General features: G+C 41.9%; 2 protein-coding genes across 7 annotated transcripts in view; both read right to left on the reverse strand.

Moving 5' to 3' along the window:
• LOC128620248 (transcriptional protein SWT1-like) overlaps window positions 1-16651 on the reverse strand; it is a 31849-nt gene extending 15198 nt beyond the window's left edge. For 3 of the 6 annotated variants that reach the window (XM_053645079.1, XM_053645071.1, XM_053645117.1), the window contains exons 1-9: window positions 14740-14913; window positions 13694-13786; window positions 13549-13610; window positions 12298-13213; window positions 12050-12106; window positions 11838-11967; window positions 10776-10874; window positions 7653-7841; window positions 7453-7546 (exon numbers count right to left, since the gene is read on the reverse strand). In XM_053645079.1, coding sequence (XP_053501054.1) covers window positions 7453-7546; window positions 7653-7841; window positions 10776-10874; window positions 11838-11967; window positions 12050-12106; window positions 12298-13213; window positions 13549-13610; window positions 13694-13786; window positions 14740-14883 — 1784 coding nt within the window. In that variant the 5' untranslated portion in view covers window positions 14884-14913. Of the gene's footprint in view, window positions 1-7452; window positions 7547-7652; window positions 7842-10775; window positions 10875-11837; window positions 11968-12049; window positions 12107-12297; window positions 13214-13548; window positions 13611-13693; window positions 13787-14182; window positions 14260-14739; window positions 14914-15577; window positions 15829-16343 lie in introns of those variants that run through there. The other 3 variants (XM_053645106.1, XM_053645099.1, XM_053645089.1) reach the window with 3 other exon arrangements.
• A 1681-nt stretch (window positions 16652-18332) lies between these two features.
• The window catches only part of LOC128620317 (uncharacterized), a 140185-nt gene continuing 137672 nt past the window's right edge, over window positions 18333-20845 (reverse strand). The window contains exons 11-12 of the mRNA XM_053645231.1: window positions 20739-20806; window positions 18333-20121 (exon numbers count right to left, since the gene is read on the reverse strand). The gene's annotated coding sequence lies outside the window, so the exon portion shown is untranslated. The remainder of the gene's footprint in view (window positions 20122-20738; window positions 20807-20845) is intronic.

Here is a 20845-nt window from a genome sequence, read left to right on the forward strand (position 1 = left end):
TTTGTGACGTCCCTTATTATTACTAAAGTTACACCAGATATGTTGTGTTAATACCTCAATCAATTACATTTTATTTATACTTATGCCTAGCTTTCAATTTAGGATTATTCCATTAATTATTAAACATTAAACAGTTAATAACTCTCCCACTCTCTTATTAAAAGGATATTTATGTATGTAACCACAGTTCTATGAATTTTGGATGACCACCAGAGACGTGTACATGCAGGTCGAGTGTTTACAGTATCTCACAAAAGTGAGTACACCCCTCACATTTTTGTAAATATTTGATTATATCTTTTCATGTGACAACACTGAAGAAATGACACTTTGCTACAATGTAAAGTATTGAGTGTACAGCTTGTGTAACAGTGTAAATTTGCTGTCCCCTCAAAATAACTCAACACACAGCCATTAATGTGTAAACCACTGGCAACAAAAGTGAGTACACCCCTAAGGGAAAATGTCCAAATTGGCCATTTTCCCTCCCCGATGTCATGTGACTTGTTAGTGTTACAAGGTCTCAGGTGTGAATGGGGAGCAGGTGTGTTAAATTTGGTGTCATCGCTAACACTCTGTCATACTGGTCACTGGAAGTTCAACATGGCACCTCATGGCAAAGAACTCTCTGAGGATCTGAAAAAAAGAATTGTTGCTCTACATAAAGATGGCCTAAGCTATAAGAAGATTGCCAAGACCCTGACACTGTGCTGCAGCATGGTGGCCAAAACCATACAACGGTTTAACAGGGCAGGTTCCACTTAGAACAGGCCTCGCCATGGTCGACCAAAGAAGTTGAGTGCACGTGCTCAGCGTCATATCCGGAGGTCGTCTCTGGGAAATAGACGTATAAGTGCTGCCAGCATTGCTGCAGAGGTTGAAGGGGTGGTGGGTCAGCCTGTCAGTGCTCAGACCATACGCCGCACACTACATCAAATTGGTCTGCATGGCTGTCTTCCCAGAAGGAAGACTCTTCTAAAGATGATGCACAAGAAAGCCCGCAAACAGTTTGCTGAAGACAAGCAGACTCAGGACATGGATTACTGGAACCTAGATAAACTTATTTGGTTCAGATGGTGTCAAGCGTGTGTGGTGGCAACCAGGTGAGGAGTACAAAGACAAGGGTGTCTTGCCTACAGTAAAGCATGGTGGTGGGAGTGTCATGGTCTGGGGCTGCATGAGTGCTGCCGGCACTGGGGAGCTACAGTTCATTGAGGGAACCATAAATGCCAACATGTACTGTGACATACTGAAGCAGAGCATGATCCCCTAGCTTCGGAGACTTGGCCGCAGGGCAGTATTCCAGCATGATAAAGACCACTGCCTTGCTAAAGAAGCTGAGGGTGAAGGTGATGGACTGGCCCAGCATGTCTCCAGACCTAAACCCTATCGAGCATCTGTGGGGCATCCTCAAACGGAAGGTGGAGGAGCACAAGGTCTCTAACACCCACCAGCTCCGTGATGTCGTCATGGAGGAGTGGAAGAGGACTCCAGTGGCAAGCTGTGAAGCTCTGGTGAACTCCATGCCCAAGAGGGTTAAAGCAGTGCTGGAAAATAATGGTGGCCACACAAAATATTGGCACTTTGGGCCCAATTTGGACATTTTCACTTAGTGGTGTACTCACTTTTGTTGCCACCAGTTTAGACATTAATGGCTGTGTGTTGAGTTATTTTGAGGGGACAGCAAATTTACAGTGTTATACAAGCTGTACACTCACTACTTTACATTGTAGCAAAGTGTCATTTCTTCAGTGTTGTCACATGAAATGATATAATCAAATATTTACAAAAATGTGACGGGTGTACTCACTTTTGTGAGATACTGTATATCAACAAAGTCACCTGAGACCTGGGTGATGTGTGCCTTTTGCCCTGGTACTAAAGGCACGTTCACCCCGGAAATCACCTATTGGCAATCTTCTCGCAAATCTTACGAGTGACTGCCAAGCTCTGGCGGTCATCCGAAATTCATAGAACCGCAGTTACATACATAACCATTTTTCTATTTAATTTCTACTGACTGCCAGAAGTGGTGCTTTCAACACCTGGGTGACTAATACCAACAAGGTCAAGAGGAAGTTCTATGTTCCACTTAACAACGGCTGTGAAGCCGGGGAAAAAATGGCTGTAGCCACCAGGTTGTGCAAGATCACATTTACCCTATAAAATCTTGCAAATGTGCAGGTTGATGCCCATGACGCAGCTGCACAAATATCTGAAAGAGGGACCCCTCGTAGGGCTTCCCATGAAGTAGACACACTCCTGGTTGATTGACCTCGAACCTGAGGAGGGATCCGTAGGCCCCTGCCCTTATAGGCATAAGCGATAGCCTCTACAATCCATATTGACAGACGCTGCTTGGATAAAGCATGACCTTGTCTATGCCCCGTATGGCAGACAAACAGTGAATCTGACTGCCGGAATTCAGCAATCGTTTGGATACAACACTTTAGTGCTCGCACTGGGCACAACAGACTCGCACTCGGCCCCTGCTCATTTTCCTGAGTTGGGGGCTCAAAAGCTGACAGACTGAGAGGCTGGTGCGTAGAAGACAAAGAAAAGGTCTTTGGGAGAAATGAAGGCTTCGGCCATAAGGTTACTCCCGTGCTCCCAGAACTCCAGTGTAGGCACTCTCGGCTTACTGATAAGGGGTGCAACTCACCAACTCGTCTAGCCGATGCCATAGCTAAGAGGAAAGCTGTTTTCATAGACAGTCACCTCAATTCTGACCTCTCTAGAGGTTCACATGGAGGCTGACACAGTGCTGCTAATACGAGAGGCAAGTCCCAAGAGGATATTTGGTTTCATCGAGGAGGTCTCAGACGTTGGGCACCTTTAAGAAAGCCGGTCACAAGGGTGTGGGACCCAATCGTCACGCCATCTACTCTATTATGCATGGCTGAGTTGTATACCTTGGCAGCTATGTATACCTTGATGGTCGAGGCTACAAGGCCTCCATCAAGACAGGACTGGAGAAAGCTGAGGATTACCGGTATGAGACAGCATGTTGGTTCCTGATTTTGTGCCTGGCACCACTCAGAAAAGAGCTTTCATCTGTTAGCATACAACACATTGGTGGAAGGTGCACAGGAGTTGTGGATGGTCTGAACAACTGCTGGATCACACAGCCTTAGTAATGGTTCTGGCCCTTCAGAGGCCAGATCCAAAGTTGCAGCCGGGATGGGTTTGGGTGCCAGATTCGACCCTCCAGCTGTGATAGGAGATGCTCACAGGGGGGCACCAAGGCTCCCTGTACAGTAATCTATGTAAAATTGGGAACCACATCCTCCCTGGCCATTTGGGAGCTACTAGTAGCACCTTGTGATTGCCCCTAAGTATCCTGTCTAGGGAGGGCAGTATCAACGGTAGAGGAGGGAAAGCATACAGCAGTCGATTTGGCCATGCATGGGCCAGCATGGGCCAGTGCATCTTGGCCCAAGGGGCTTGTTGGCTCCCCCGGTAAAAACCAAAAGGGGACAGTGTGTTGGTGACAGTGAGGTGAAAAGGTCCACCTCTGCCCTGCCATATCTGTGCCAGATCACTTGCACTAATTCGGGGTGCAGCTTCCATTCGCCAGGGTGGCTGCTGTTCCAGCCTAAGGGAACCCCCTGGGTAAAATATGCTCTTCTCCTCCATGGGCGTAGGCACCTTAGGCAACTGGCAGTGACTCTGACCAGCTTGTGCCTGTGTTGAGAGGGATGCAAGCCGAGGTCGTTCAGCCAGATCTGGAGAGGCCGTAATGACAGAAGGCCCAAAGGAACCATCAATGAGGCTGCTGTGAGAATACCTAGTAGTCTCAGAAATGCTTTGAGGACCAGAGCCCTGCCTCTTCTGAAGTGACTGATGAGCTGGAGGATGTTGTTGACTCACCGTTGAGAGGGGATAGGCATCATCTACAGTGAGTCCCACTGGATGCCAATATACAGTCTTCACTGACTGGGCATCAGAGAGCTCTTTTTTGTAAGCCCTAGCTTGGTAACATGGGACACCAGCAATGTTGATTCTCTGAGGGCATCTACCCTTGACTGGGAGCAGATCAACCAGTCATCCAGGTACTGGAAAATTCGAATCCCCCTGACATGTAATGGAGACAGTGCCACTGCTACACACCTCGTGAAGGCACTTGCCACCAGTGAAATCTCGAATGGGAGCACACAAAACTGGTAAGCCCTTCCTTCGAACGCGAAACGGAGGAATTGCCTGTGCTGGGGCACGATTGGAGCGTGAAAATATGCGTCTTTCAGACTGATGGTTGTAAACCAATCGTTCTGCCTGATGCCTTGCAGCACGTCCACTGTGCGTAACATGTGGAACTTGAAAACCTTGAGGTGTGTGTTCAGAGGTCTTAAATCCAGTATCTTTCTTTGCGATAATAAAATAAGTGGGATAGACTCCCCTGTTCTGTAAAGCGCTGTCTAATTGCTCTATGGCCCTCTTCTTCAGGAGAGCCCAGATCTCCCGGCATAGGGCCAGAGCCTTGTTTGGGTCATTGACTAAGGTCATTCTGACTCCCTGACACCTCGACGGTCGACATCTGAATTGAATGTAGTAACCCTGTGACAGGGTTGATACAACCCAGGGGTCTTCCCAGCATCTGAGCTACTTTCTGGTGAAGCACCCAACCGCGGGAGTGGTACAGTCATTGTCTACCTCTTCGTCCCTTATAATCTCTGGAGAGGCAACGGCCCGAAGTCTGGCCTCGCTGTGCCAAGCGAGGGGGCTCGGTGGGGGTTGGCTGATGAAACCTTTCTGTGCGTTGTTGCCCTAGAGGGTCTCTGTCTAGTGGGGTGTTCACGACGCAGACTAGAAAACTGCGGTCTGGCCTGTGTAACCTGTAGGCTGCGCTCCCGGGCTTGCTGTGCAGCCAGGCCGAAAAGTTAACCCGGAATAACCGGGAGAGAGCAGAGGGCTCTCCTGCAGGGTTCCAAAAGTGGACACTGGGCAAGCCATATTTGGCATCGGGCAAGGGTTAATGAAGACATTAGCCTCCCCAACTCCTGGTCATATAGGTGAATGCCTGCAAAGAGGCGTCACTCAGGCTCTTGGCATAAGGGTCAACCTCCGAAGCCAGCATAAGGTGTGACATGGAATTCTCAATATGTCCCATACGTGGTGCTGTGTCATAGCTTCTCACAATGAAGTCATCTGTCAACCTGCACTGTGGCTGGGGGCAGCGTGCATCGGGCTGAAGTGCTTCATCAGGTGATAGCATAAAGGTGGCAACAGCCGGCTCTATATTGGGCATGCGGTCAAGGCCATGGTCGGATGCATCCTGTATATTAGCTAGTGCTCTACAGTCTGTTGGTAGATGAGAGAAACATCTGGGGTCTGCCCAGCACCTCTGCAGCTCCTCGATATATGGAGCTGAGGGTGGGATACAGAGAGCTGCGGACTAAGAGGTCTTCCTGAAAAAGGCGCTTTGAGGAGTCACCTGGACAGGTGCTGCATCTAACCCTAGACGTGCCATGGCCATATTTACCACAGGCCTGACTGATGTCTGACTGGTCTCCGAGCCCTTCAGTGTACTGTGGCTCGTCCCCTGCAAATTGGGATGAGATGAATGGAAGCTCTCACCTGCCCCCTCCTCGTCATAATCTCCCCCAATAACTAGGCTCTCAGAGGCCCTAGTGGAGAGTGCATCCTCCTCCTTTGTCTCAAAGGCTGGTGGCAGTATTGCAGGCAGCACCCTGGGGGGAGACTGCGGTGCAGCTGCAGCAGGATCGCTAGAAGGCAGTGCACTAGGTGGTTGCAGATTAAGGAGGAGAGACTTAATCTCTGCAAACTCAAAAGCCAAGGTGTCTACCTTCTGCGTTTCCCCTTACCAGGGGCCCCCCGCGAATTGGCCTTACAGCACTTATGAGAGCTGGGAGACATGGCCAGTGTAGGATGCAGTTGAATGCACAACCCTAGCTGGCCCAGCCTGGCTAAACTGCTAAGCTCATGGACCTGCAGTTCATGCATGCCATCTCTGCCAATCCCTCTCTTAAGTGGTCAACCCCCATGCAAGAGGGACATCTCTCATGGCCATCCTCTAGTTCCAGAGGGGCCAGGCAATCAATACATGTCATAAACATGGGTACCAACAATAATTACTATCCACGTGGTTTTCTGCTTGTGACCACTTTGTCAGGTGGTAATTGAGCACGAACAGAGAAATATATACACTTTGCCATATCTCTGCAAATAATTAATAAAATCCACAAACTAAATCACGGGGACGAAAAACAATCACCCGTTTTGATCACACGCCTTCAGGGTGTGTTATGTAGCCTATCCAAGCACAACGAGTCAATTATGAGAATTAAACAATAGCAATATTGGGAAATGATCCCTCTATTATAACCATGCACTGCGATGCAATATGGTGCAGTTAAGAGCGGACACACTCACACTATAGCCAATAATTAAGTCAATTCACGGAATAAATCACGGGGATGAAAACAATCACCCGTTTCAATCAACCCCAATCAAGGGCGTTGTGTAGCCACAACAAGTTAATTATGAGAATTAAACAAGAACAATATTGGGGAATGATCCCTCCATGGTAACTATGCTCTATGGTGCAATATGGTGCAGTTAAGAGCGAACACGCTCACACTATAGCCAATAATTAAGTCAATTCACGGAATAAATCACGGGGATGAAAAACAATTCAATGAAGCCCAACCGGCGTGCGTTGCTTACCGACAGCGCGCTTTCAAAAAATGAAACAACCAAAACCGTGGGAAATAACTCCACGATACGTATAAACAGAAATTTACGGGAGGGGATTCCAACCCGACTTCAATTATTTAGCCTTGTATCAGCGTTAAAGCGAGAAACACCAAACTTATCATGAACTGTAAACTGCCGCTTGCCGAATTAGAGCGTGCCCACTCTTAAACAGCGCTGATAGCAGAGTCACTTACCTTTCGCTGAATAGCGTACTATCTGAAGTGAAATAATCACAAAAAAGGCTAACCGCAGTCTTTAGAGGACGAAAGTTCGTAGCTCCAACCCTACTTCGGGTTACAAGACTACCAGCAGTGCCTGCACTCCTGAACCTGCTTATCAACGTGAGAAGATAACGAGGTAGTTTCCGGGGTGAACGTCCCTTTAGTACCGGGGCAAAAGGCATATGTCACCAAGTTCACAGGTGAATTTGTTGATATAAACACTCGACCTGCACGTAGACGTGATGGACATCCAGGTGCTGAAAGCACTACCTCTGGCGGTCGGTAGAAATGAAATAGAACTGTAAATGCTCATAACAGATTACTGTCTATTGTGACACTGTTTATTGTTAAAAGCACTATTCAAATAACCAAAGGTGTCCAGCAGGCCACCGTGAGCAAATAAGGTAAAACAAGGTCTTCTGTTCAACACGTGATTAGCAAACAATTCCAGATGTGACCCCAAAGATGTCCTCCTAAAGATGCCTGAACAATTCTGAGTCTTGAATGTACGGCTTACGTGCACAGCATGATAGTGCCCCCTGGATACAACGTCTTGTACTGGAGACAGCACTGCAGCACCAGATCGTCATTATTCATCGCAATCAGCCTGCCTGAAACAATGTTAACAAACAGTGCCATCAGCTGGTGAGCTGCTGCATGCATTCATACAAAGAACAAATGAAAAACCCCACAAAACACACAAAATCAGCAGCTCACAGGCAGCTTGACACTCTTGCTGCATGGACTGGCCCCAGAGACGTGGCTCCTGGTTCTTCAGGGAGGTGTAGATGTAGTCCACAGCTGGACGGGCTTTGCTTTCTACGTTCTTTGACAGTTTCCCGCTTTTTAACAAGTCCAGCTCTTGTAGAACCACCCAGGGAACCAGCAGCGTCGGGAACCCCAGAGCTGCAGCACAGAAAGAGTTACTTAACCAGTTAAACCCAATCTCTGCTATCACAAATCAAATACTGTTTAAATCTGAATGATCACGTTGACATTTTTTCTCTTTAATATCAACTGTAGTCATGTTATAGTACTAGAGCAATGGGAAAAACTATCCAAAATGCAAAATAACAATACACTAAACACTAAAACAGTTTTCTGCATTGTAAGGCTCACCAAAAAAAACACAACACCCTGAACCAAGTTTTCTAATTAATAAGTAGATAACTAGTTTTTTTTTTTTTTTTAGTATTTGTCAGATATTACATTTGCAGATATGAGAAGTAATTCCAAGTATGTCATCTTTCACTCATGTTTATACAGGATGTTGACAACCTACCCACCCACGCACGTACTAACGCAGACATACTCACTGACTGCTTTATTAGGAACATTTATGCTCATTCATGCAGTGATGCAATCAGTTCAAATGCTCATTCATGTTGCATCACCGGAATGCATCAAATCACACAGATATAGGCCAAGAGCTTCATTTCATTCCAGTTCAAATTCCATCTACTGAAAGAGTTCTGATACACGTGCTTAAAAGCAAAGTGAATTTTCCTCATAATGGTGAGTTTTCCTCATAATGGTGAGTTTTATTGGTTACTTGTCCGACAAGTGTGCCGACTAGGATGCCTGAGAAAAACAAGATCTGTCGTACAATCTGTAATTCCAATTTCAGATCTTTTTAGAATAGTATTTAGAATTAAGGAGAACACCAGAGCCCTGTTTATATTTAATTAACAAACGTGAGTAGAGATTGGCCGATAATCGGTTTTACCGATATTTAAGCGTTTTTCCATAATCAGATATCGGTTTTGTAATATCAGATCGAGCGATCCCATCTTGTGGTCGTTTTGAGATTGCGAGCAGGACCGTGATTGCAGCACTAAATCTGAGGGGAGACGATTCAACGACGACATGCACAGGTAAAGTACACTTGCTTTAATTAATTGATAAACTTTATTTAACATAACAGCCATTAATGTTACATAAACGCTTGATATGTAGTTTAGGAAATACAGACGAACTCACAGAGTCATGTAATCTGTTTACCTCACTGAAGCTTTTATTTAAAAAAAAAAAAAAAGACACTTTAGTAACAGTGCACTTTATTTTTTGCACACTTTCAGACCATTTTATTTATTTGTGGAGGAGGTGAAATTGACAAAATTGTTATAAATAAAATGGTTTGTTCAGTTCAGTGGTGGTGTTATCTTTGTGTCAAAAACAGAAGTAAAACAGTAAATAAATATCGGTTCTGGATATAGGTTATCGGGCACGTAAACATGCAAATAATCGGGATCGGTTATAATTTTTTTTTTTTTTTTAAAATCAATATCGGTCGATTTCTCAAACTTGAGCTTGTGACCAGGGCTCTACGGTAACAATTTCTTTTAGGAGCACATGTGCTCATAATTACAAAAATTTAGGACCACAGGCAAAAATTTTGGTTTTTTAGGCACATTAATGTGCCACAATATAACGCACAAGTAGGCATGAGAAAACTTGAGCTTGTCAATTATGACAGAATTTAGGAACATAGTGTGAGCCATGACACATTAATTTACCTTCTGATAAACTAAAAGTAACATTTTCAGTTAATTTTACAGATTGTATGCAAAAAACAACCGTTGACCTGTACCACCTTGTAAACAAATACAATAAACCTCAGTGTTCAGTGTTTGAAGTCTGCTCCTCTTAAATATATTTAAAGCTACACTATTAGACATTTTCCACTGTCATGGTTCTGGGCTGGAGTCAGTTCTCGAAGCGCTCTGTGTATATTGTGTATATATCTGAATAATCTGATATAGGATGTGATTGGGTGAGTTCATTTACCTGTCAGATGCAAAGCGCTTTAGTTTAATGGTGTTCATTAGGAATGCACCGATCAGGAATTTTACGACTGAAACCGATCCAGATACCAATCTTTTTTTGTTTAAACTTTCAGGAGGTCTGTCATAAACAGTTAAATGTAAGCTCTCTGCTCATGGTCACTGTTAATTGAGTTAAAATAACAGCAATGAGAAAAACTGTTGGTTATTTGATAAATAAACAGCATAAATATTTATTTTAAAATATCATAAACAATAAAGAGTCCTAATTAAAAGTAGACTAACACAAAAAATGATCCATATTAGCAAAAAGGCTAATAGCCTTCTAAGAAAATAACGAACTAAGCTTAATGTCAAATTGATATTAAATTCAACTCATAGTAATTAAACATTATTTCACTTATCATTTTATTTATATTTTATGAAGTTTTTATAATATCTGTTTTTTATATTAAATGATTTATTTATAACCAAGCACATTTTCGGTCTTCACATTTTAGTTTGTTTATCAGTTTTAGATGGGTTCCCCCAGTACAGTGTTGCCATGTCTGCTGATAATATTGTGTTTTTGGGGAATTAAATTAAAACTGGAGTTGATTTTCCTAGTGATATCTGGCAACCCTGAGTTTAAATGAAGTGAAGGCGCTATTAGAGTTAGTGAAGAGTGAAGGAGAGCGGCAGTGTACTGTATGTTTACAGACTGAACATTTGCTATTCTTGATTATGATTGGTGAGGAATTATTTAATAAAGAAGTTTGAATTAAAACCCACCTTGTAGCGTTAGCATTATTATTAATTTACTCTGCTTCTCTGCAGTATTTTTACACTTGTTCGGTTGACTGAGGTGATGAAAAGCAGTGTGAAAGTAACTGTTGCGCGGTGTAGATGTATTTCGGACTTCCTGTAGTTTTTATTCTGATTGTATTATACAACTCTGAACAGGTCACTCGCACAGGTGCGCCTAAATATTTATTCACAGTCGCACAGAGTACTTTACAGTCGCAAATGCGAGTGAAATGGTCACACTGTAGAGCCCTGGTGACCACTGTCCTCCTACCTCCAAGTCCATGGGATCTAATCCTCTTCACAAAGTCCAGGTGGCTGAGGAGAACATTGGTGTCGAGCACAATGAGGAGGTCCTGCTGCTGCTTCTGACCTTGAGATGTCACACACAAAAATACACACACACGTATAAAACAGCAAAGCGCTAGCCTACATGGACATATCTTGATTTTGCCTAATAGTTTGTGCATGCAAGTACAATAGAGTCCAGTAGAGTTTGGTATGCTCAAACATACTCATACACACACATTTTTACTCACATTTTCCTTCACATCATCTCCACATCATCAGGTGCAAGCATTCACTGATGCTCAAGATGGCAACACGATACATTAAGAGCCAGGGGGATTTAAACTTTTGAACAAAATGATCTGTGTAAATTGTTATTATTTTGTTTAAAGATCTTATTTTTTCATTTAGTACTGCCCTTCAGAAGCTAAATAAGATATTTACATGTTTCTCAGAAAACAAAATAATAACAATTTACACCAATCATCCTGTTCAATCCCCCCCCGCTTGCACCATATGTAATAGTCATGTACGAGTCCCTCAGTGTGAAAAGATGGATATTAAAATCATATAGTCGCTGTTGGAAAGGGCTCAAACATGCAGAAGATGCTGGAAAAGCAAAGAATGTGCAGGACCTGGAGGATTTTTCTGAAGAACAGTGGGCAGTTTAACTGCTCAGGACAAACAACGGACTCATGAACAACTATCACAAAACATAAAAACAGTCGTTGATCATCCAGGTAACAACACAAAGTATTAATAATCAAGGGTATGTAAACTTTTGAATGGGGTAATTTTTATAAATTTAGCTATTATCTATATATAAACATCTGTTATGTGAAAACGCTTATTAAAGACTGTACTAAAAAAAAAAGATTTTTATGATCCATCTTATTTTGTTAAAAGTATTAAGATTTTGCAGATTCAAAAAGGAGTATGTAAACTTTTGGGTATGTAAACTGTATTTGCGACGCATTGCATTTCATTTTCAAACTCGACCCTATTGTACGTTTTCATGCACGCCCAATTAACCCAGTGGTGACATTACTGAGTGCAATGGTGGCGCTCTCGTCTGCCGGGTCTACGTCCATGCTGGTCAGCTCTCCGTAACTCTTCTCCACCTTCACGTGCAGTTGTCTGTTGGAGCGAGCCAGATGCAGCTCCTCAACTATCTGCATCTACGGTCGTAACAGAACAACGTGACGCCCAAAAACACACACAGTCTTCATTATAAGGGATGGACAATTCCATTAAACTTACCTCATAATCATTATCACTGGTTTCTGTGCACTCAGTAGAAGCGTCGTAACAACAAGCCTGAAAAAGAAAGTCCGAAGTCTTAATGAACTTCATTACTGACAAAATGTGATATACATAACTGTTTTTTTTCCTTTAAGAGCGAGATTATGTTTTTAATCATGGAATCCCAAACTTAATCCTAAATACTGGAGATACCTACGAAGTAGAATTTACTCTGTTTCGTGAACGAGGAAAATGACATGACTTACACGTTCTAGTAAACCATTACTGCTGCTTGGGGTACTCGTCTCTTTCGTTCTACACGACTGTGCTCGCTGGACAGGAGGAGAACGGGAAGGAACTGGAGAAGGAACCTCTGCCGGAATTGGTTGAGTATGTTCAGGGGTGACCTTCACAGATGGAGAGTCTATCATCTTAGGAGAAGATTTCTTGGTGGCGGGAGACTTTTTAACATGTTCCCAAATGGAAGTGCTTGTCTGCGCCTTCACAACATTAGACTTCTTTGGGATCTTGAAAGTGACTTTAAGAGAAGGAGAAGACAATGGCAGATCTTCTCCAGAGGTAGGGGAGGTAGGGGGACAGATGGACTCAGAGTGTCCCTTACCCTGCGTTTTCTGGCTGATGTTGTGTGTAAGCACGGATGCTGGACTTTTAGACTCTTTAGACGAGTTTTGGTGAATTTTCTCCTGACTGCTGGGTTTCCATTCCGAGATACGCGCTTCATTTGACTTGCTGTACCCCGTCTCCACTAACTCCTTTCTCTCTCGCCTGCCAACATAGGCCTGTTCTTTGCTGGATCTTCGCTTGGTCATTGAGTAATCATCCTCCTTTGATGTCCTTCTTTTCATGAGCTTCTTCCTCTTTTCTTCTCTCTTTCCAGGCTCCTCTGATGAAGACCTCCTCTTACTCTGGCTCTTCCTCCACTCAGGCTGCTCTTTGGTTGGGGCTTCAGGAACTTGGTTGCTGGAGCTCTTAGTTGAGGTAGATGTGTAACGTGATGAGGAAGAGTGCTTCACTGAGCTGTGCAATGCCCTGTACTCATGGCCACGAGAGTCTTTGTTTACTTCCGATTTCTCCTTCATGCTTTCTCCATCCGATTTTTTGTAAATCCCGCTTTTTGCAGGGATTTCCCTCGATCGTGGTCGTGGACAGTCAGTGCTTTCGCTGTAGAAATAAGAAAGACATTTCTGGTTCAAATGAAACCGTGTAAATTGGATTCTGCTACTGTATGCCGGGGATATGTAATAAATAAAAAATGATGGGTCATGTTGTTATAGAAAATTATTCAATACTGTGGTGGTGGTGTGATCCCGTTACCGCCCTAAAGTTATTTTCCAAAAACAGCACATCCTTGCTGACTTGATAATTGTATGCAATGAGTAGGTGTACAGGTGTTCTTGTTAAAGTGTCCGGTATAATATATACAAAACTTCAGCACAGTACACCATCATCAGCTACGAGATTCTAAGGCTGAGATGAAGATAAATACCTAACCTCACCTGCTCACATGCTTGTTTTTGTCCCTGCGACTGCTTCTGCGTCTCTCTCTGTCCTCTGTCCCCTAAAACAACATATAATAATGAAGAACAGGCAGGAATGAACAATTTCAAACATGTAATGCTTTAAAAATCTCCCCATCCTTACCTGATCCTCGCTGGAGGACGATGATGATCTGTGTTTCTTTCGTTCTTTCTTATGCTTCTTTGTTCTGGTCTTTTTTCTCGGCATCGCTGCTGTCTGTGAGGATATACAATGATGTAAAATCGACAGGGACATGACTGAAACTCAGATGTTTCCTTACTATCTGTAGAAGTATAAAGTATAGTTCAATCGTACCATACTATAGTAATACTTGTAGATATATTATGCAATATATAGACACACCGATCAGCCATAACATTAAAACCAGTGACAGGTGACGTGAATAACATTGATTATCTCGTTACAATGGCACCTGTCAAGGGGTGGGATATATTTATTAGGCAGCAAGTGAACAATCGGTTCTCGAAGTTCATGTGTTGGAAGCAGAAAAAAAGGGCAAGTGTAAAGACCTCAGCAACTCTGACAAGTCAGAGCATCTCCAAAACAGCAGGTCTTGTGGGGTGTTTCCAGTATGCAGTCATTAGTACCTACTAAAAGTGGTCCAAGGAAGGACAACTGGTGAACCGGCGACAGGGTCATGGGCGCACAAGGCTCGTTGATGCATGTAGGGAACGAAGGCTAGCCCGTCTGGTCCGACTCGGCCTCCAAATCCATCAGATCTCAATCCGATCGAACATCTGTGGGATGTGCTAGACAAACATGTCTGATCCATGGAGGCCCCACCTCACAACTTACAGGACTTAAAGGATCTGCTGCTAACGTCTTGGTGCCAGATACCACAGCACACCTTCAGAGGTCTTGTGGAGTCCATGCCTCGACGGCTCAGAGCTGTTTTCCCTGCATAAGGAGGACCTACACAGTATTAGGCAGGTGGTTTTAATGTTATGGCTAATCGATGTATGTAGATATACGATGTAAAATATACAAAGATTCATTCAATCATCTCTAGAAACTGCTTTATCCTGATCAGGGTTGTGGTGGATCCGGAGACGATCCTGAGAACACTGGGTGCAGGGTGGAACACCAGTCCATCGCAGAGCAACATGAGCACTCACACACTTAGGGGTAGTTAAGCATAATCCACCTACCTGCAGGTTATTAGTAGGTGGAAGGAAAACCGGAGAACCTGCGGACATGGAAAGAACCTGCGTCACTCCACACAGACAGTAACCTGAGCTCAGGATCGAACCAGCGACCCTGGAGGCAGTGCTACCCCATACACCACCATACATACCCCACAGCAACACAAACTACTCTCTCTAACTGTACACGCAGGTGTACAAACAAGGTAAGTATCATAAATAATAAAGTGGTAAGTAAGTGTACAGAGTGTGACAGCTGTGCTGTGAGCGGTCCGTCATCTCTGATCACCGGTGGTTCCTTTCTACTGATGGACAAGAAGAAGGTGGCTGACAAACTGTGTACAGTAAAACAGTATAAAGATTCAGGATGGTGTACGTACAAAAGTGATTATACGTACCTAAAAAATAAAATGTGTAGCTTCAATAGGAAGCTTTTGATAGCAATAAGATGTTAGGTAAATAATAGAGGTTATAAAGTAATATTATAAGTTTGCTAGGCTGTTTTTTCCTGTATTGGATTAAAGTCCTCTGGATGAATGAATAAACCTGAATGGACTACATGTTTATCAGCTTTCTATCATTATAAGGTTTGATCTGGGTTAAGAATGAATGAAAGATAGATTAGACTAATACTAAGGTCACTAGTTTGCTTCCTTACTAACCTCTTACTCCTTACTAACTCATTTTAACTGTGTTGCTAACTTGGTGCCTTCATTTTTTTTTTTTGCCATTATGTCTAACTAACATTAATTCTTCACACAGAGCTCATAATTTCACCAAACCTTTAAACTTTAAGCTCTTGTTGTGTCACTGGGATATTAAACTGAGAGAAAATGTCACTTGCCGGAGTTTGACAGACTGGACCGAGTATCTCGCTGCTTCAAATTCAGACGTGTTGTTATTTTTATTCCACTCGTATTCAGGATTAGCCTGTAACCCTAACAGCCAATCAAAGCGCAGAAATGGGTCGGTGTTAACCAATCACAGCGCTGGAGGCGGGATTCATCGGCATATGGGTAGAGATGTAAATAACCGCTCTCGTATTCAAGATTGTGATTGGGTAACTCTGATATCACGTATGAAGCATGGAGGCTTTAGATTGGCTAGTTTTGCTCTGGATGGTGAAACACACAGGATTGTGATTGGATGCATTTTTTATTTATTTATTTTGCGAGCAGGTTGTTATCGGTCGAGTTCACAGAGTGGCGCAGGGATGACGTCATTTGTACTGGGATGCGGAAGTTAGCATCACACTGATTCCCTCGACAAAAACCTAATAGGATTTTCCCATAGGCTTTTGGATTATCGCAAAAAATAAGCTCTGTGATCAACAGTGAACAATACTAACACGTTTTGTCCATCAAAATAACTTTCACAAATGAACACAACTTTTAGGAAGTTTGTAGCCTAAATACAATCTCCAGAAATACAATGCTAACCATATAATATAAACGAACAACACCACAGTCGCGCGACCTCAACGTCACCATCACCATCACCAAGCTTCCGACAACTTTTCCAAACTTGTTTAAAAACATTTTCCATAATACAGATTTACTCTGTGGATGAATCTTCATCCACACATTTTTTTGGAATTGCGCACAACAAACCTGAACCAGTTTATCTGCAAAGTTTTTCCTGTTCGGCGTGATGACGTTTAATGTCCCCGACAACGTCTGTAGTCCCATTTAGCAACCACCTTTTCCAAATACACGTAAAAGCTAAAAAAAAAAAAAATCACGAGTAGGGTATTACTGGTGTATTTTATGTGGTAGAATAACACGTGAAAATATTTTGAGCTTGTGTTCACCACTTCAGGCTTTTAACAAAAATCCCATTTAAAAAAAACCATTGACTTCGGGACGATGGAACCGGAAGTACTAAATTGCTAACTCGTTTCCGGGTTTTGACGTTACAAAATGACGTCATCCCCGCATCACTCCTTATAGTCAGGAATTCACAATTTTAATTTATTTTCTTTTATTATATTTATTTATTTATTATTTTTCATTAATGAAGATGAAACATTTTCAAACAACATTGCAAAACATCCTCACAACAAAGAGTGTAAAGTCCACGAACCAGGCACCATAGCACCAAGAAAGAAGAGGAAGAAGACCTTTTTCCTTCCCTTAACCATAGGGGTCTTCTAAATAATAATAATAATAATAATAATAATAATAATTCATGAAACAAGGATGTAACTTTTTGTTGCAGTTTTTCTTTTTTAATTATTTTGAGTGATTCTAAGTAAATAAATAATTATTTTTTGAAAGATGTAAACCAAGACTTAATATATTTCAACTTGTGTAAAAAATAGAATTGAATATTTTTCACCAATATTAAAATTACTAGTGGAATGGCTTTAACTATACTGGGCAGCATTGTTTAATACATCTACTGAGTTCAAAAGATGTGAGGATCCTTGTAATAAAGAAATGGAACCATTTGTATTATAATATAAAGTTTCAATAATCTCGCAAAACTTCTACCTGAACCAATAAAGCCTAAGTGCTGTAACCATAAACTGATGCTCTGTTGTATCAGGAGCGTTATGAAAGTTAAGAAACATAACAAACCCATCATCTACAATGTCACCACTATCATCAGGAAGATCTTGTACTAAACGGATATTATTATGTGTTGATCTTTGTCTCATGAAGCCGGAATGGGTCTCACTAATTACCTGTGTCAGACCTTTATTTAGACGAGAAGCATAGATATGAGTCTACATTTCAGAGTCTGTGTTTAACAGAGTTATAGGGTGATTATTTTCTAATGAGTTTAAGTCTTTTCCTGGCTTAAGAAGTGTGAAGAATAAAGTTCTCACTTGCTTAACCGAAAACAGCTCATAAGGAGCTCCAGAAATATCTGTAAAAGTTGGCAGATTGTATTTCAAGCCCAAGAGATTTATCAATTGATCAAAGGCAGTTAACTGCTTAGTTCAATTCTTTAAGGGTAAAATCTGCTTCACAATTATCTCTAAATTGTAAATCTATCTGAGGGATAAAAAGTTTGATTGAATCAAAACATAGTTTTCTCTCCGAGCTTTTCTCATAACAATGTTATCCAGCCTAGATTGTTAAAAGAGCAATTTTGATCCTTTATTTAGAGGAAGCAGAAAATTTCTTTCATAAGGTCCTCCTCTTCTAACAAATGAGTTTTAAATAATTGCTTATTAGTTACATCTTTAAAGAAGTTACATTTCAATAAAACATTTCCCATGTATAAATAAGATTTCACAAAATTCTGAACTGACAAAAAAAAAGTTTCTGGAGGCTTCTTCCTGATTGAGCTGAAGCTTTGGAGCATTGAAAACTCAGAGCGCAGCGAGAAATTCGAGTCTGTTGGTTTCATAATTTTAATCCGTTATGATTTTGATAAAATTCTGTGCTTCAAATGTGTTTATTTATGTGAAAATATTAGGGATGTGATTGTGCTACAATAAAAATTTCAAATATCATGCTCCACTGTCATTTTTTATTTATTTTTATCACTGCAAATAGTATGAAAATGTATAAGCTACAAACAAGCTACAGGAATTTTACAAATGTTTCAAGTAAAATTTCTAAAGTATTTTCAAATTATGGGAATATTAAGAATATTATATTATTTAAGAAGTGTGTGCACAAGCAAAACCAAGAAGAGTGAGAAACTTAATGTAAAGAAAACCTAAAAACATTTATACCTTAAATGTTTAGACCTGGTGAGATGCCTGGAAGACTTAGAATATGACATGAACAGAAAATAAAAGTGTGTAGATATGACTGTGCAGTCAACAAGATCCTTACAAATCCTTAAAAGGTGAAAATGAAACCATGTTAATGACTGTGCAGAGGTTTTGCATGTCCTCCTTGTGGTTGTGTGTGCGGTTTCCTCCCACTGTCCAAAAACATGCAGCTTTACTATGTTTGATTGCCCCAGGTGTGAATGTGTGTGAATGGTGCTCTGAGATGGACTGGCGTCCCATCTGAATTCTCCCACCTTGTGCCCAGTGTTGCTGAGATAGAGTCCGGATCCATGACGACGCTGACCAAGATAAATCAGTTACTGAAGATGAATTAATAAATAAATTAATTAACCCTATAGCTGCACCATGCTGTATATAAGCCATAGTCCATATGTTTCCTTCTCTTCTTCTCTTTATGGAAAGAGGATCCTATGTTCCAGGCAAAGTGAGATTTTCACATACTAAAACACTGAATGCTAAGGGTGTCAGATGTAATCTATGCCGTGCAACCACAGGATTGGTTCATGTCAGCGGTTCATGTCAGCGGTTCATGCACAATGCCTATTTCCAGCACTTGGTCTCACAGTGGAACAAGCTGCACAATTCATCAGCATGAGGCTGGTTCACTGCCACTCTGACAAGTGGCAGACATTATTAAGGACTGACAGCAGGTGTAACAGCAATTCCCCTCCTCACATGTGCTAGAGTCCTTTAAGGGCCCTCTTTACAAGATTCTGCAGGATGCTAAATTACAATCATGTCACTTTATGACTTTGCTGCAAGGTCATACACGTGCCTCTGAAAGGTATTAGCAGTTCATTAAACCACAATTGCATTCATAACTAGTGTTCTCATGGTACTTCAGAGCCACTGTGAGACACTCAGCATGTCAGAGGCTGTAAGAGGCTGTTTCTGCTGTAAGACCAGGGCAGGGCAGTGGGGATTGATGGGAAAATGACTACTTCCTCTTTCTCAAAGTTAACGAAAGATGTACCTTGCACAGAGAATACTGTGTGATACTCCACACTCAACAAGCACATTATCATGCACCCTTTAACATGCTATAAGGACTGTTTTCACAACAATTTACACAAAACAGGGTGATGACAAAATCCTTCTAGAACATATAAGAGTTCTCTCAGTGGTTAAAGGCTCTGGGTTACTGATCAGAAGGTTAGGAGTTCAAGCCCCAGCACTGCCAAGCTACTACTGTTGGGCTCTTGGGCAAGGACCTTAACCCTCAATTGATCAGCTGTTTAAATTAGATAAATGTAAGTCGCTCTGGATGAAGGCGTCTACCAAATGACATTAATGTAAATAAAAAAAACAAATGATACAAAATAATAAACGATATTAAATGACACAGACACTCAAAATATAATTTGCAGGATTATCCATCAGCACACAAATCTGCTATTAATGGTCAAATAAAAAAAAAAGTCACAGTAAAATAAACAAAGCCAATATTGTGAATCCTGTGCTTACCATGGTGTGTATTTAATATACTGTATGTATTCAGTATTATTCTAGATATTTACTGTGGATTAGATTGTTAGAATGCTGGCATATTCAGTGTTGTCTCCAGCGTTGATCTGGACCCGTGCTGCTCCGGCTGTGTTCACGTGGGTTACAGTAGAGTAAATAACATCAGGTTCAGTCTGTGGAAAGACAGAACCAGAAAATTATACATATAACACACACACACACACACACACACACTCACACACACTCACACACACTCACTCACACTCACACACACACACACACACACACACACACACCAATTTCTAGTACTTTTACTGTTGACTCCAGAAACACAACTTGTATTTATACATCTGAGCAGTTGAGGGTTAAGGGCCTTGCTCATGGTCCAGCAGCAGAACTGGGATTTAAACTCACAACCTTCCAAGGAGAGGTTCAATGACTCAACTATTGAGCTACTACTGCCCATATAGTTCTGATAGAAGCAGCAGAAGATATTTTCCTATAACTCACTGTTCAGTGAAAGCATGTGTGGTTCATGTGTGTTACCTGCAGTGTATCACAAATACAACTAAATCTCTAAAGGTAGAAACAAATCTGCTATAACTGTTACTGTAGAAGCCATGCAGAATTAAATGGAGATTAAATTTAGAATACAGTAGGACTCTGATGGACGATGAGAATCTGATGAAATTTTATATTTCCTTTTGTCATTTATCTTCTGGATCAAAGACTTAAAAATTCCACATAATAATAAAAACGCAACTGAGCTCAGGCCTGCATGTACACTAACCTGATCCTTCTGCTTTCTCTTACAGTCCGGACGTCCTTCAGAGATCACGTTCTCTCCACATCTTCCTCCTAAAGAGAAAAGACCTCAGAAATCACACCTCTAGTGGA

The sequence above is a fragment of the Ictalurus furcatus genome, chromosome 2 (assembly GCF_023375685.1).
Source record: "Ictalurus furcatus strain D&B chromosome 2, Billie_1.0, whole genome shotgun sequence".
Lineage (NCBI taxonomy): Eukaryota > Metazoa > Chordata > Actinopteri > Siluriformes > Ictaluridae > Ictalurus > Ictalurus furcatus.